The 17,767-nt window shown below is 34.2% G+C and overlaps 1 protein-coding gene across 3 annotated transcripts in view; it reads left to right on the top strand.

Moving 5' to 3' along the window:
* The window catches only part of LOC144964894 (lipid droplet-regulating VLDL assembly factor AUP1-like), a 43,333-nt gene extending 27,672 nt beyond the window's left edge, over nucleotides 1-15,661 (top strand). For all 3 annotated transcript variants that reach the window (XM_078899626.1, XM_078899628.1, XM_078899627.1), the window contains exons 3-12: nucleotides 2,060-2,207; nucleotides 2,507-2,615; nucleotides 2,889-2,961; nucleotides 6,289-6,325; nucleotides 7,465-7,506; nucleotides 8,019-8,092; nucleotides 8,627-8,781; nucleotides 9,048-9,242; nucleotides 10,301-10,392; nucleotides 10,964-15,661. In XM_078899626.1, coding sequence (XP_078755752.1) covers nucleotides 2,060-2,207; nucleotides 2,507-2,615; nucleotides 2,889-2,961; nucleotides 6,289-6,325; nucleotides 7,465-7,506; nucleotides 8,019-8,092; nucleotides 8,627-8,781; nucleotides 9,048-9,242; nucleotides 10,301-10,392; nucleotides 10,964-11,095 — 1,057 coding nt within the window. In that variant the 3' untranslated portion in view covers nucleotides 11,096-15,661. The remainder of the gene's footprint in view (nucleotides 1-2,059; nucleotides 2,208-2,506; nucleotides 2,616-2,888; nucleotides 2,962-6,288; nucleotides 6,326-7,464; nucleotides 7,507-8,018; nucleotides 8,093-8,626; nucleotides 8,782-9,047; nucleotides 9,243-10,300; nucleotides 10,393-10,963) is intronic.
* Nucleotides 15,662-17,767: the final 2,106 nt, after the last annotated feature.

The raw sequence follows: 17,767 nt of genomic DNA, 5'->3' as shown, positions 1-17,767 counted from the left end.
GCTCGAACCCAGGACCTTCCGATCCGAAAACGAGTGTCATACCACTAGACCACATAGCCGCACAAATAAGCACGAATATTCCTAATTTAGTGGTTGATCACTCCAGAAGATCGATGGTAAAGCCCACACTAAGTATACTAAAATAGCTAGTCAGATGTTAATAAGCTTACCCACAAGAAAAACAAGACATTGTGAATTCAATGTTGTTTATGGCTTTTTAACAAATGAATATTATATATCAGGTTATTATATCAACTTCATGGTAATATTTTTTACACTATTTTATGATATTCATGGCACAGCAAATTCAGTGATTGTGGTTGACTTAATTGGGGAATAAGAAAAAAGAATCGAACCCCTGGCTGTGGAATGATTATCAAAACATAGAGATTTTTATATTTGCAATGTATTCATAATTTGGCAAAAGCAAGGCATTAGAATAACAGTATATATGAAATATCATAGTTACCGATGTTTTGTGTCACAAAAAATAGGGTTTAAAAAAAAAAAATTTAGTTTTAGTTTTAGTTCTCCTTAAACGTCTCATATCTCTCTGAGACAGTAGCACAGTTTGGTGACATTGGAGAGATAGAGCTCTGGGTAGTATTCATTTGATTTATGCTCCAGATTATTTTTTTTTAAAGCGCAGCAACTAGCAATCATCCTGTAGGTGCTGCTCTTGTGTCTGTGGGTTGTTTGGTATCATCTTACTTTATTCTCTTGGAGTGAAATCCATCAGTTGTGATGATGAAAAAAGCCAAATATAAATTTTATGTTCATAAATGAAAGTCTGGTACGATCAATGGAATGGGCCCTCACATTGTCTTTTGTTTTTGAGGTATCTCTCTCCATGAACTGAATAACACTTGCTATTCAACTTTTGATCATGTTTATTCTTTTTTCGACACTATAAACAATTAAGCACCATTGTAGTTGGTCCTAAGTGTTGTGTCCAATGAATATATTTTGTTGGTAGCATGATGCATAACTACTGTACATTTTGTACAGTGAAGTGCAAAGCGACAAATCTTTGATATTCCTTTCTTTACCATCTTTTCACTAATCTGATGATTTTTATTCTTTATGACATTGCATAATCTTGTTTATATAGATAAATCTATCCAAATGAAAAAATAAAAGTGGCTTTTACACTTGCATCTTAGCCATTTGGAATGTGGTTTATCATCCACAGTTTCCATTTGAAATGTCTCTGAAGCTTCCAAAATTATCCTTCTGATTTGCATTTTTTTTTTTTTTTTTGAAATACCAGTTACACTTAAATCAACTAGAAGAAGGCCAAGACTCGATTTTGATCTTTTTTTGTTGTTGAAAGTGTTTTTGTAAGGAAACAAGACAATAACTGCAAATTGTTGCATTGGGAATTGATATCATTTTGAACAAGCTAAATAAACACAGGATTTTTGTTAAGACAAAAAACGTTTTTGTCATTTTTAGCATGCTTCTGGTGCACAAATATCTTTATTACTTGATATGAATATATACACCCTATCAACAAAAGTTTTCTTTGTTATGCAATTTACAAAATGTTGACAATTGAATATGGCTAATGTATGCTAGCATATCTGCAACTGCTCCATTCAAGGTTGCCAATTTTCTGTATATTTACACAATCCAGTATGTTATAAGCGCTCCCTCAGTAAATTTTCCAATCACCTGCTAAACGGAAAAAAAGTAAGTACATAGTGTCTTTTTACTGGAGTTCAGCGCTCAGAAAGGGGTTGGTCAATGTGTTTGCGTAAAAGTTCAGTAAATTTTTGCCTCCTGAATTGACAACCCTGTCCATTGCAACAAATAGTGACAGCACCAAGTCATGTACAATTCCTGGTCGCTCTGAGTGCATACAACATGGCATTGGATGTCGAACAAAGAAGATTTACAATTATACTCATTATGGAGTATATATTATACAGAAAATTGCTAAAATGACAACTCTTTTTAAATTTAAATAATCATAGCTTGATTTGACCACGCAGAATAATGATGTATATGAGTATAATATTTGTATGATTTTTGTAACATGAATTTTTTCTTTTTTAAGGTTTATCTTGAGGTCTATGCTGACAATAACTGGTATTCCTATCTCTGTGCATGGGGTGCCCAAGGTGGATAACAAGAAACTGATCGTCTCCAATAAAGTCAGCAATTTAGATCCTTTCATTCTTGCTGTGTTGTGTCCAAATAATGTGGTGAGCACTAATGTCGCAGTGTTATGTTTGATACGTTTTTGTTTTGTTTTTTCTTCTTCCTTGCTCTTTCTTCTGGCCAGCTTCTTCTTTATTTAGAATTTCATTAATATAATTTTAAGTAGATATACTGTTCTAATGTTTTTGTATTTGATTTCTCTTTAATTTCTAAAGAGCCTTGCTTATAAATATAGTATCTGAGGTACAAAGAATAAGCAGTTTGTTATGCTCTCAGAAAAGATCACAACTCCTGATTTGTGATCGCAGTTATGGAACCGACATGTTTTGTTTCTTCATTGCAGGTGATAGATGACCCTGTCATTAAAACAAGGCGACCATTTCTTCATCATTTTACACTTCCTGCCAGTGATAATCACGAGCAGATTTTACAGAAAATTAAGGAGGTTATTGGTAAGTAAGTTTTATTCATAGTTGAGCGCATGCATTTGATAGTCCTAAATACATAACAATTCATATATTTAAACATGAATTTAAGCTTATATGAAGTACACCTTTGTACCAGAACTGCCTATTTTAAAAAAGGAATGAATTAACACTTTGTTGGCTGAAAAAAAAAACGCATTTCTTTTACCAATTGCATGCATGTTAAAATCTGTTGTTTTAAAATCTGTTATATGAAATAATGAATTGTTTTTATGTGTTATTTGTTTGTTATTCTTACAGGTACTACAGAACCTCTCCTTTTTTTCCCAGAGAAATTGAAAACTAATGGAAAAGTTAGTCTGTTGAAATTTAGGTAGTGTATTTTTCATTTATTGATTAATTAATTAGTATATTAATTGATTTATGTTTAATCACGGGCAAATATATCCAGTAGTTGTGAATAGAGTGACCAAGATGTTACCTATCATATAACACCCAATTTTAGCCACTTAAACTAAAGTGGGTGTTCTATGATAGGTGACATTTTAAAATAATGCCTACTTTGAATATGAAACTTTTTGCGTCATATTAAATGTCAATATTATGCCGATCGCCCTTAGAAATGTTACTGGAGATCATTAAATGACTACCATTATATTGTAATGAAGTTAAGTGTTTCATTGTTAGAGGCATTAAGAATGAGAATCTTTTCTTGTGTTTCTCTAAAATCAAATGAAAAAACTTATTATTTTTCATGCACAATAGGGCCTTGGCATGGTTTTTATGATATCTGCATAAGATATCTCTCATCATGTTACACTTAACCTAAAACATTATTACAGTTGTAAATTCTTATAAAAAGAATTGCCCAAATGTGATCCATGTGTCAAAATCGTATTATTAAAAAGATTTGGCTGAAGTAAAATGTTCACCTGAGAAGAATAAATATAAAGACTAAAGTTTCGATTTTCTGATCTTTTTATCTTTTGCCATTGGGTTCATTCTGATTTAATACTGATTTGAGGCAGTTGGTCACACTTTTTATTCTCCTCTTATTTTGCACTCTTTGACCTTGTTTCAAAGTTTTAATGTTTCTAATGTTTGCAAGCGGCAATTTAAAAGAAAGAAAAGGATATATATATTTATATATATATATATATATATATATATATATATATATATATATATATATATATATATATATATATATATATATATATATATATCGCACACTCTGCTTATATGCTACACATTCCCGAAAAACTGAATTTTTTTCTATATTATCGCTCTGATTGATTGCACACCTTCTCCGCTTAATCGCTACACCTTGATTGGAGTGACAACCAACAGCCATATGAAATCAACGATGATGTTCCAAATCCTCACAACTTTTTGCCAAAGCAGTTGATCAATTCGTAACAATGGACAACGTCAGTGGTAAACTGACATCTCAGTAACCACTGGACTTCGTTCAGCCACACAAAAGACAATGCCTAGATAATGAAAATGAGGTTGAATCATCGGAATGTGACACAAGACCCCTGACAAACACTGAAAAACTTGACATGTTAGACAAACTACGCCACTTCATCTAAGAAGAACACTTGACAGATGGATCTACATTGGCAAGATTAGAGACAAAGGTTTATAAACAGCTTGCACAGAATAGAAGGCAATCAACACCTCGCGATTACTGTTCTAACAAACAATAATGTCACATTTTGTTATATGAAAAAGAACAGATTAAAAATAAGAAGGAAAAAAAACCCAACCCAAATAAATAAATAATAAACAAACATTCTAATGAGGTTATGTCTAGAATGTGATGGTCCCAAGCCCCTAGAAAACTCAGAAGTGAAGGTCCTACATGAATGGCACATGAAAGCTGGTGCTTAGGTGCTATTTTTAGCTTCTCCACTTAATCGACACACTAACCTGAACTCACGAGGGTGTGCGATTAAGCGAGGTCGACTGTGTGTGTATGTATATATACTAGTGATCAAAAGAAAGTATACACTTGTTTTACCTACAGAATTGGTGTGAAATATTGTTCTGGCTTATTTAAAACCTATGTGTAATAATAGTACTATCATTTGTTAGAATTTGTAACGTTTATGGTTGATCTTGTATGCAACATAGACTTTTTAAAACATGTCCTTCAAAAAAGGAAGTCAGAAGTCAAAACATACACTATAATTTTGACAAACAATGGCATTTTAATAAAATTACTTGCGTTCATTTCATTTGAAGTGAAGGTAAATCTAATTCAATCAGTAACGAGTAGGTCCCCCGTTCCCTCCAACACAGCATTGCATCTCCTACGCATGGAATTGGTCAATCCGGTTAGCTGGTGTTCCCAAGCTGTTCTTATGGCGTGGAACAGTTGTTATTCATTTTGCGGGTCTAATGAACGGACTTGGCGACCGATTATGTTCCACATATGTTCTATCAGATTTAGATCGGGGGATATTGCAGGCCACGGGCTGATAATGTTCACATTATTTGCTGCTATAAAATCCCTTGTTACAATAGCTCGGTGAGATGGTGCATAGTCGTGTTGGAATGAAAAATTAGGATGTTCATGAAAAAATGAAATAACATGGGGGTTGTAAAATGTGCTGGATGTACCTTGCACCGGTTAGGGATGCATTTACTTGGACTAAAGGTGTCCTATAGTCTCTACTTATTCCACCCCACACCATCACTTGTCCATATCCTCTGTTTGGGGATTCCACGACACATGAATCGTGAAATCACTCGTGTGATCTTCGGTAACAACATAATCTACAGTCATTTCTTCCAATCACAAAGTGTGATTCATCCGAGAAGAGAACAAATGACCACGCATGCATTGTCCAGCGCAAATGAGCACGGGCCCACTGAAGACGGGCCAACCAGAAGAGTACAAATGATCACGCATGCATTGTCCAGTGCAGATGAGTACGGGCCCACTGAAGACGGGCCAACCGGTGATGTGCTCTAAGAAGTTGTCGCATCAACGGACGTATGCGATGATATCATGCTCTCTAAGTCTGCAACGAACAGTGTGTCGACTTATTCGTGTACCTGGGAACTCTAGCGCAGTTTCAGTCGCCGTCCTAAAACAATCCCGTAGATGTAGGGTGCGCATAAAACGGTCCTCACCTTGTGTTGTTACTCGTGGTCTGCCAATTCGATTTCGGCACCTTACCGTTTGTGTTATTTCAAATCGATCCACTAAGGAATATACAGTTCTCCTTGTGATATTAAACATTCTTGTAACATTGGTCACAGACTATCCAGCTTGAAGATGACCAATGACACGTGCACGTTGTTCTAAAATAAGTCGTGGCATCGCGTAGATTAATGGATGGCATTTTGTATTGTGTTTTCCTGCCTTGAAAATAGTTCAAGAAGACACGGATGACAAAAAAAATAATCTACACACTTCCTGTCCACAGTAAGGGGCTAAAAGGTTATTTTAGCACGTGCGTGACGTGGTGAGCGAATTTCAGGTCAAAAACAAAAACATCGACTATCGGTACACAGAAAGGCTGATGGTGAACAAGTCAGTGGAAAATCATTAGCCAATGCCATTGGATAAAAAAGTAACGACGATTTTAAATGTGTATATTTTCTTTTGATCTCAAGTATATATATATATATATATATAGTTGTTAATTTTTACTAAATTAATATCAGTATATATTTTTCATTTCAGTAATCTGCCATTTGAGCTTGATTCCCCAATTCAACCTGTAAGTCTTATAATGTTTCAAATCTTACATCTTTCTTAGACGTGCTTACAATTCCGCATTTTGCTGAATCTATTATTATTATTATTTTCTGAAGAGCCTCACTTATAATAAGATAAAATGGTCATAACATACCTGCCTATTATTACGGACCGTGCGTAATTGTTACGGAAGTGTAAGGACAATTACGGACTTACGGAAATAGAAGAAATATTACTGATACAAATTGTCGCAACGTTAAATTAAAAATTTTTTAAATTTTTTTTTTCATTATTTACCGCATGCTACAATAAAAAATCTCAATGCCTCGTTGGCTGGCAACGAGTGACGTCATCGATTCGACACGGAAACTTTACCCTCATCAGGTAGTTTATTTTACATATAGAAAAGGGTGTATCTATCATTATTTTTGTATGCTTTAGTATTACTGAAATTCGACCATTAATTACTGATGAATTTTGTATTTCTTACTGAATTTGAAATTTTCAAGTAGGCAGATATGTCAATATTTTACAGATGTTCAAATCTCAAATAATTAGTTGTGTTAGGTAGAAGTAGTATCACAAGGTGATCTGTAGGAATATTATTGGTGATGTTGATAGTGGTCAGTTGAATATTTGTGTCCTTAAACACATCATTCCAGTTATACTATTTATACTTTGTGAAAACAAAATGCGTATTTTACAAAATTTTAGCTTCAGTTTCAGAATTCCTGAGCACCTCTAAGTCATGAAAACGTTGAAAATGAAAGCTAACTAATTTAAAGGATTTTGAAGTGTTATTTGACTCTTGTGATGGTAAATTGTTGATCTATATATAAAGAAAAGTAAAAACGCATTGAAACAGCAGGGGTAAACAATTGATTTGCTGCATATGCTTAATGGTTTCCTCATTTTTGGTCAAAATTTCTCATTTTCATGATTCTGATTCCTCAAAGCCGTGCGACAGGGTAGGCATGTCTGCTTTCTCTTTATCAATTTAAAAATAAACATAGCCTTGAGATGTATGAGGCATTTCTTTATGATGTATTTTTTTTTTAGGTTATATCACAATTCAGTATGTAAGCTGTTTATATTATATATGTTTTGGAAAAGATGTTTGTGAAATATTTGTTGCTTTATTTAATTTTTTTTTCACCCCAGGTAACGATCCAGACAAGCAGATTTCTATTTGATATATCAGTGGTAAGTTACATAATTTATATCAGTTTGCAACTTCGGAGTAGATACCATGGCTAAAGTAAAATTATAATCATCTTATTATGTTGCTTTAGTTATTGCTCATTAGACCTGATAATGGAAATTGACTTTATATTTACTTCAACAATCGAGTAAACAGAGCAAATGATTAAGTCTGCTTTCATACTTTATTTGAAATGTTTCTCTTCAAAGTAAGAAGTTGAACTGTATAGAAACAGAAAAAAAAAACTGCATAATTGAAAATTAGAATTTCATAATCCAAACAAATCTCATTGTCTCCCTTGGGGAATTAAGCATTATCTCGTTATAAAAAGAATACTATTGCATTGAATTGAATATTACGCAACTCTAAAGATTTCTGACAAAACTAAGATTTAGCATATCACATTCTCAGAGCTGATGGAATGATAGTAACACAAATTCATATTGGTGTCCAGATTGTTCATGCATTTTTTTGTTTTGTCTGAAAGATTTACTTTCTTTTATGTAATCAACAGTCAACATTCCAAAGCAGTACAGCTGAGGACATTTTCTGGTGCCTGGTATTACCATTTACTCTTTTCACAATCAAGTAAGTGACATGAGTATTAGTTATTTAACATAATGTGTGCCTCTATTGACGGGCTTTTGATATGTATTATACCATTTGATAAGCTTGATAAATCTTATACGTTAAAAATAACATTCTTGTCAAGAAAGTGATTTTTACTATCAGCATTACAATCAAAATGTTTAAATTTAGTTCCTCTGAGCACATTATATCCCAGAGTGATCCTCTGACAAAACAGGCCCAATTAGATTTATGTAATTATCAGTGATGTGATCAACATGGTGGGTTGTTTTGATCAATGTTCTGCCAAAGAGTAAGACTTCCTTTTCCAACAATACAACTCCTAACTACATTTTATTTAGAAGGAGCAATATTACATTTATAAAAAGGATTGACCACCACTATTCCTTCATCTCTGCCCAATAAAATATAAAGTATAGGATGAAATGAACCCATATTCCAAATCAGACCGAGCTTCATCATGTGCCAAATATATTTTAAAGTGAATTTTTAACCACTGCTCTATGACATGTTGAATTTTGTCCTTTTTATTAGGTATTTACCAGTTACAGAGAGGAAGTTGACTGAGAGCAGGGCAGCGTTCAGTTCTCGAGTTCAAACCAATATGGCAAAAAGTATGGGTGTCAACACTTCAGATCACTCTCACCATGATGTTATAGAATATTCCAAAAGCAGGTCATTACAACGAAGTAAGTCCATGGAACGGTTAATTTTTATTTTTCTCCTGCTGCAATAACTAGTTGTTTTTTGTTTGTATTTGTTACGTTTTTTTTTTGTTTTTTTTTTTTGTGTTTGTGTGTCTGAGGATAAAACATTTATTTTTGTGTGAAGGAAATGTGGATTCTATACATTTTTCTTGTAGCAGGTCTGGCAGACATGGCTGTTGAGTGTCACAAAAGTCGTTGAACTTCTCATTTATCCCTTTTTTTTTTTTTTTCAATTTTATTCTCTGCAGGTGAAGAAATTGAGACTCCTATCGCTGAGCAGAAAATTAATCCATCTTCTCAATCGCCTTCATCCTCATCAACACAGATGACGAGTTCAATATCAACATTGACATCTGGGGAACTTGATGATTTTAATAAAATGGTTATGCAAGTCCGAGAAGTCTTTCCTGATTTCTCCCAACAAGCCATTACTTCAGATTTAAGTGAGTAGTCCACTGGTTGTAGAATACATGCTTTGAAGAGAATATTGCAGAGACGATGTAGGGCGGATTGACATAGTCACACCACCACAGGCCGTTATTGTTTTTTATTATTCTGCTGATAGCCTGTTTGCATTTGCATCTGTGTTAGTAAATAAATAAAAATAATAAGATTGAGCTTTATATAGCGCAACATCCACTCAATGTGCTCAAAGCGCTTTACAAGGGGTCCCTGGTCAACAGCAACATTTAACATGTAAGACGAGACATGCCGCCTGTTAGGCGATATTACAATTTTTCGGACAAAGACAACACTGTTAACGGCCAGGTACTCATTTTACACCTGAGTATGGTGAGAGAAAGTGAGTAAAGAGCCTTTTCCAAGGACTCAACTATGCGCAGAGCACGAAGCTCGAACCCGGGACCTTCTGATCCGAAAGTGAGTGACATACCACAAGACCACATAGCCTGTTGTCTTGCCTGGTACTAGGCAGATGTCTTGTGCTGGTCCACAAAAGACTTTCTTTCATGGTTCAGTACATCGTTACAAATTGTGCAGAACAACATGTTCCCCCAAACATGTGTGTGGTTGGTCCATTGTTTCAGATTTAATGGTTAATGTGAGCATCGCATGAAAGTACAAGAGAGATAGAAGTGGTGAACAAACAGAAGGGAACTCTCACAAATGAAACAGTTTTCACAACAAAATCAAGGAGATAATTTTGGGTGAGACGATTCAGCTTTGCAAAGTAAAAGTATCTGATTACTCACATCCCAAATAAAAATCCAATAAAAATAGTAGAGTAATAGAGCGTCTCTTTGATACTGCATAAGTACAGCAATCAGGATGCAGTGTCATAGTCCTTTAGGGATGGATAGATTATAAAGAACAATATTTTTAAAGATTTTTCTTTGATAACATTGTTGAATTAGACTAAATGTTTCATTCTTGATTCAGGTGGATACTCTTTCAAATATATTTTTTTACTTTGAGTTCACGCAAATAATTGTATAATTGTTATATATATTAAAGCTATATCTCTTGAAATTCCATTCTCCAGAAAAGACAAAAGATGTTGATTTGACTATCACCAATATTTTAGAAGGAAAGGTAGAATCTGTTCAGTATTCCAATCCATGTCCTCCACCAGAGGTAAGTCATATTTGTAAGACCTTGATGTGTCAATTATTTTTTTCACAGAGACGATTTTGTATATCCTTCTAAACATACCGAATTAACTTTTCATAAAAATTACTGTTATATATGTCATTTACAAGTCTGGAATGAAAAGTGTCTTCTATCTCTCTGTATTTGTTTTGACTCTCAACGTCGCATTCTGTCATCGGGCTGGTATGAGATCCTTACCCAGGAGGAAAATAGTCAAAGATATCTTTATTTGCTTGTTATTATTTTGTATTTGAAATGATACTTCCCATCTTACTTTATTCCACACCTATAAACGAAACAGGATTGTTACACAATGTAATCTTGTTATACCACCCCCAGTTATTGCCCTGGGTTATTATGACCACAAACTGTATTATTTCCATGATAAAAGAAATTTGTCACCATCGAATTTACACTCCCAAATTTCATCTTGTCATAAACTTGGTGGTTTAATGCAGTTTTTCTTTTGATTTTTTTTTTAATCTTGTGTTTAATAATTTATGTTTTACATTATGAAATGAACTTTTCTCATAGGTTGCTTTCAATTTTATTTCAGTCAAACATGTCATTCAAGGCAAAAAAGTTTGAGAACAATGCAGCAAATCGTCAACTTTCATTTGCTGAACGCAAACAAGCCATGCTAGCTGCAGCAAGGATCAAATACAAAATGAAACATGGTCTCATGTGATTAGTGAAGGAATCTCGCATTTCGCTTTTTGTATTACCTACCTATGACCCATTGAAATTTGTTGGCATTATCTGTTGAGAAAACTCAATTACAGTTGAGCACAGATATATTGAACAAGTCTAGACAGAGAATAAAATTCGTTGTGCCAGTAGTTATTTATTTCATTCGACCTCTCGCATAAAATTATTTCATTCCCATTACATTTTTGCATCCATTCTTCGTGCCCAGTGCCTTTCTTTCCCTCTGCCTCACCCAACATACCCCCTCCCTCTCTCTCTCTCTCTCTCTCTCTCTCTCTCTATCTCTCTCTCTCTCTATCTATCTATATCTCTCTTCCCCCACCACCTCTCTCCCTCTCCCTCTCTCTCTTTCTTTCTTTCTTCCCCTTCCCTTAAAAAAAAAAGATACATGCATGCATAAACACGACGCGCTCCACCAATTTCTTTGCAAAACTGATTGCCTTTGCTCTGCTCACTTGAAAAATCGAACAATCATTATTCAAATGATAAGTTATCAGATCATTTTAAAACATATTCATGCTTGGGCAGGGTCCTTTGACCTCCCATGGTGGGCAGGAGGTTACTTGCTGTGTCTTTTGTCCCTTTATATCTGTTTTCCAAGTTGCTTTCTGTCTTTGTCTTGGAATTAGATTACTTAATTTTGTCCCAGCCCTGGATGGAATCCTTGACTGGGAGGGAAACAGCCAAATGTATAGTTATAGCTTTGGGAGATGATATTTTTTTTCCTGTAAATCATCTCTCTGTTATGTGTTTTATGTATTCTGTAAATATTTGAGTGTGTTCCTCTTAGTGGGGTCCTGTGTTGGTGTCTGGATGAAACTTTAAGGTGATCTCAAACTAAGTACATTGATGGCGTGCTCTTGGAATCTACATCTGTTCCCTATTTGAACCAATTCTCCTTTGTCTTACTTTTTATTGGGTGCTTTGATTGTAAATCTAGAATATTTTGACTATTCCATTTTCTTCTATTTACTGGTGCTGATGTGACCTAAGTGTGTGGCAAGAGCCATAAAACCCTTGAAAACAAACAGACATATATTTATGCAAATAAAAACTTTTTTAAAAAGGCTTTACTTTGTGCTTCCTTTGCTTGTAGGCATACTGATTGACGTTTTCTAACATTCCCTGATTGAGATTAAACAGCAATAGCAAATTGGTAAATGAATAAAAATACTGAAAATGTTTGCGAGTTGCTTGATGATGCCTACACGTTGGATTGGGAGGGGGTGGCTTGTTATAGCGGTATTAAACATAGGTGGATAAAATGTTGGTATGCTTACTCATGAGGTGATTATTTCTTGATTGCTATACACATTATAATGTTATTGAAATAGTAAGCAACAGACTGGCCAATGACATGTTGGGTTTAAAGACATGCCTTATAAAATGGTTTTGTTTTAACTTAAAGATTATACATTTTTTTAACATGAAACTCAGACATCTTGTGCTAAACTATTCGTGTCTTGGGTTAAGAAAGTAAGAGATAGTGAATATGAAGCTTTGCTAACAGGTCAGATTTATTTAATGTTATTTGGAAAAACTAAAGAAAAAAATTGTTTTCACCAGTTAAATAATGCAAATAAACCAAAAACTGGTGATCCTATTAAATAGTAGAAATAATTCCTCAAATGTTCCAAACAGTGTGGACAACGTATAAGCTTTGATCACATTTTTTCGACACTTTAAAAAGCTATAACTACTATGATTTGGTGCCAGGTCATCAGTTTATTTTTCATTATTTAACCCATAGATACTGATGAAAACGTTTTTTCTCCTTTGTTTTTCCAAATAACAGTGTTGGAGGATTTTTATGGCAAATTTCACGAAAACAATGCCTCATATATGTTTTTTAAAACTATGGGATATTGCCTACTTGTGCTTTATAAAGCTTCCATGTGTTTATTTCTGCCAATTCGTTTCAAGAGTGTTCGCAATAATTGTGCTCTACTGTAATTAATTTTTGTTTTCTTTTTGGTGCATGTGGCTTTAAGAAAGTGCATTTAAATCTTTATTGAATCTTTCTTTCCCACCCCCATTCTCTAGTCCCTCGTTTCTGTTCTCATCTTGCTGATGATTGCTTCACATAAGTATGTTGTACATGTGTATCTGACTTTGTGTAATTCAAAATATGTGTTGTCACTCGCTCATTATACTGATCCTCCAGGAAAATGTCGTTCCCCTCCCCCACCCTGCTCATTCATGCCGCAAAAATGTCCCTTAAAAAGGGAAATTATGCCCAAAAAATGCCAAGATTTGTTGTGTTGTTGCAAGCGATTCGTACATATTTATTCATGTCTTGAACGGAATAGTAATAATAAAATATTACAATAAACAAGCAATAAATACATAAGTTTGAAAGCAAGAAGAAGACCAACAACAAAAGATAACTAGGGGAGGACAAAATTTAAAATTTAAAAATATGGAGAAAATTAGTTTCAGAATTCAAATTTTGCTCACTCAAAAACCTACGGCTGCCTGAGAGGGTGTCGGACATGAGATCAGAGAAAGCCGTCGTGTGACATTTAGAGCAATCTGTTTTGCCCCCCTCTAGTATTGATGGTCATTTTGAATAGTTCACCCTTTTAATCTGCTGTCGATTTATAAGATAGATAGTTGGGGCACTCTGAATATTTTTTTTTTCAAACTTAAACTTAAACATTTCCCCTCTGCATTTTAACAGGCTTGGGACTGTCTGTTGCTTTGAGGCAGCATTAGAAATGTTTAATGTTTTAAAGATGAATGCTGATAAAATGTAAAATGGCATGTAAAATCATTGTTGAATTCCAGCATCAGCAATTGTACATACAGAGTTGTTGACAGTGAAATGTTACAGATCAACTGAATGTATTGAAGTCTTGTTATCAGTCCAGACTTGGAGTCTTGAGCGATAATATCCATTCTCTTCTTTTTCTGTCTTGAGAGTTTGAATTTTTGGAGTTGTTTGAGTGCTGTTTGAATTCGATTTCTTCCCTGATATCTTGCAGTCGTTCAATTAGTTCAAGTATTGGTGGGTGTGCAACATATAATAAGACTTCATGTGTTTATGGAACGATTCACATCTATTTGTCGTTGTCTTTTTCTGTACTTTTGTGCTGGCCCAAAGATGAGGAGGGAACGTCAAACTACTTGTGATGTATGTCCTTGTCAGGTTTTCTATTTTACTTCCATCATGATCTGAAGCCTCAATAATGATGTCAAAAGCAAAGCTGTCACAAACTTCCAAACAGTCCTGGAACAGAAGACCAAATGTTGACTTCAAGAACTGCCCAGTCGCTGAATCTAGATTAATTTTGCAAAAAATGTACAATGTCACAGAAAAATGCCAAACTTCTCTAAGCGTCACATTTTCTGCTAAAATGCACATAAAAGTTGAAGTAAACTTAATTTTCTTATCCTGCGGCCATAACATAGTTCCCCAATTATTAAATTCACCTCGTATTGTCAGTTTAAGGGTGAAAATTTGTGCTTTTTAAAAAATTTGTGTAGATTTATCTGTGTAGTAGGTAATTTGAAAATAAATGCGGAAATGCCAAACCAATTTTTCGGCTTTAACAAATGCTAAATTTTTATAATTTGGTATTTAAAAATGCCAAATTGACAAACCTGTCCACAACAGAATTGAGGAAGTTATTTTGGATGAGATAGTTCACCGTTGCATTGCAAAATATCAAAATATTGTTAGGGTACCTGATTACTCACATCCCAAATAATAATCTAATTGAAATAGTCGTATTAGTGTAACAGTACATGTTCAAGCATATGTACATCGTTATGTTTTTCTCCGCACTTTGTCATCCAGAAATTGTAAACCAGATGATTTTTTGACTTAATTACCAAAATTCCTATTTTTTAAAAAAAATAATTTTTTGACGAAATATGCAGTGAAGACACGCGGAAGGCATATGCGGATGCAGTGCATTTTCCTGGAAGGACAGATTATATGTTCTATTGTAATTTTATGTTGACATTATTTTCTTTAATGTATGTTGAAAATATTTTCTTATTCTTGTAAAATATATAAGAATTTTTATTATAATTTGTTCGTTTTTTTTTCAAAGTAAATAATAATAATAATAATAATGCTGAAAACTTATATAGCGCTATAACTCCGCTATAACTTTTTTCAACCTTGGATGCTTTGGAGCTTTGAGCTCAACTATTTTATGTCGACTGCAGGCAGTTAGGGATTGGGTGGGAGTATGTATTTATCTTCTTTTGTTTTTCAATTATTTTTATTTTTAAGGATTTTGGTCGAATATAATATTGCTTTGTCTAAGATACAAAAAGATTAACATATAAATATTTTGGGTGTATCAGTTTCATTTGCTGAAAGTTTAAAAGTAAATATGTCCATGCTACCCATTATGTACAAGTTTATATCTCAAGATACTACATTGGTTATTGCTCGTTATCAATTTGAAAAAGAAAATATATATGTATAAATTGTGGAATTGTTGGATTTAACATTTACTGCTGGATAAGTGAGAAAGGATTGCCATATAGTTTGGTTGTCTATTTTGTTGAAATAAAATGTGATGTAAAATTATGACTACCAGGATTATTCATTCATTCAAGACGCATTAGATACAGACCTGAAAAATAAAAACATAACAATTACTTATGTCCTGGGTCAGTAAGTTCCCCATCTGTCAACACCATCGCTATCCTGACTATATAACAACCAGCCAAAAAGCGGGCCCTCCAGATTTAAAAAAATAAAATGAACTTGAGCTTTTATATAGAACAATATCCACTCAAAGTGCTTTACAAAGGGTCCCTGACAAACAGCAACATGTAACATGTAGAACGAGACATGAGACCTGTAAGGCGATATTACAATTTTTACAGACAGACAACTCTGTTAACGGCCGGGTAATCGTTTTACACCTGAGTACAGTGAGGAAATGTGAGTAAAGAGCCTTTTCCACGGACTCAACTATGCGCCGAGCGAGGCTCGTACTCAGTACAGCACCTTCCGATCCAAAAGCGAGTGTCATACCACAGGACAGCCAGCTTAACTTGCTGGTAGATCTATACTGAAGTGGCCTGGGTGGGGTTCCCGACCTCCCATAGTGGGCAGGGAGGTACTTGTGACTTTTATCCCCCTGTATCTCTTTTCTAATTGCTTTTTGAATTTTCTGCCTTTGTCTTGGAATAAGATTACTTAGTTTTGTCCTGACCTTGGCTGGGAGGGAAACAGTCGAATGTATAGTTATTATTGTGGGAGATGATATCTTTTCCTTGTAAATCATCTCTCCATTATGTAGTTTTTAAAAAAAAAACATATGATTTGTAAACATTTGAGTGTATTCCTGTTAGTGGGATCTTGTGCTGGTATCTTGGTGAGACTTTTAGGGGATCACAAACTAAGTATACTGATAGTGTGCACTTGAAATCTATATATGTTCCCTATTTGTACCATTCCCCTTTGTCTTACTTTTTCCTCAAGTAATATTTTTGTTTTGAACACATCTTGTAAACGTTCGAGTCTGTTCCTCTTATGGGATCCAGTTTAGATGATCTCAAACTAAGTGTATTGATGGTATGCTTTTGGAATCTGCAAGATCTGTTCCCTATTTCAACATATTCTCCTTTGTTTTACTTTTTCTTGGGTTTTATGATTGTAATTCTAGAATTCTTTTACTATCCCATTTTCTCCCTTTTACTGGCACAGGTATGACCTAAATGTGCCGCAAGCGCTGTAAAATCCTTAAAAACATACATAAACATAATTACTGATGTCCTGGGTCAGTGGGTTCCTCATTGGTCAACACCATCACTTTCTTGACTACAGCCAAAAAAGTGGGCACAATGTAAAAGTATCATGCTGTGTGTCACTATGGCAAACCACTGTGACGAATGCTCGCAAACTGGAAGGCCAGCTTATTTTGCTGGTAGTGGTAGACCTATATTAAAGGTGGCCGTGGTCAACACCCTTCATATCTTTTATATTCCCCTATGACTATTCCTATATAAGTTGTCTTTTCAATTTAGCTTTTTTTTTTCCTTGTTCAGGAATGAGACCTGCCTGGAGGAAAAATTAAAATGAGAGTTATCAGAACTCATGTATTTTTTTTATCTTGTAAATTATCTCTTAGTTATGTATTATGTAATAAGGTTTTTATTTTTTTGGTTTTTAACTACAGTAGAATTACTTTAAACCGAAATTTTGGGGACCTTCTAAACCATTTCGGTTTAAAGACATTTTGGTTTAAAGCAAGTTCCCGTTTTGCAATGTTTTTCAAGAGTAGTAACTATTTAAGGAATTTGCTCATTTAATTGCATCACGGGTTTCCCATTAAATGGAGTTGTTGAAAAAATGCCGTCTTCGTAACCATTAAAAAAATTATTATTATAATTTTTTTTTTTTTTGTGTGTTTTAAAAATATTTTTGGGGGTTTTCGTTTTCCATTCAAAATTGGTGAAAGAGTGAGTTCGTGATACCGTGTTTTTTACATATCTCTGTCTTGATTAACTTTTTTTTTCATCGACTTCACATAGTATTTTGATTTTAAACCCTGTGTAAGCACAGTGCTTTCTTTTAGACATCTTTTAGTAAAATGTAAAGCTAAACTAAGATCGAAAAGTCTTGTGTGATAATTGATAATGAATGATGCGCAGCTACTCAGAGGTGAAGTGAAATGGAAATGAA

The sequence above is a fragment of the Berghia stephanieae genome, chromosome 2, assembly GCF_034508935.2.
Source record: "Berghia stephanieae isolate SIO BIC M18660-M18661 chromosome 2, UCSD_Bste_1.3, whole genome shotgun sequence".
Classification (NCBI taxonomy): domain Eukaryota; kingdom Metazoa; phylum Mollusca; class Gastropoda; order Nudibranchia; family Aeolidiidae; genus Berghia; species Berghia stephanieae.
The sequence above is the reverse complement of the archived record's forward strand: the minus strand, read 5'-3'. Positions and strand labels throughout refer to the sequence as shown.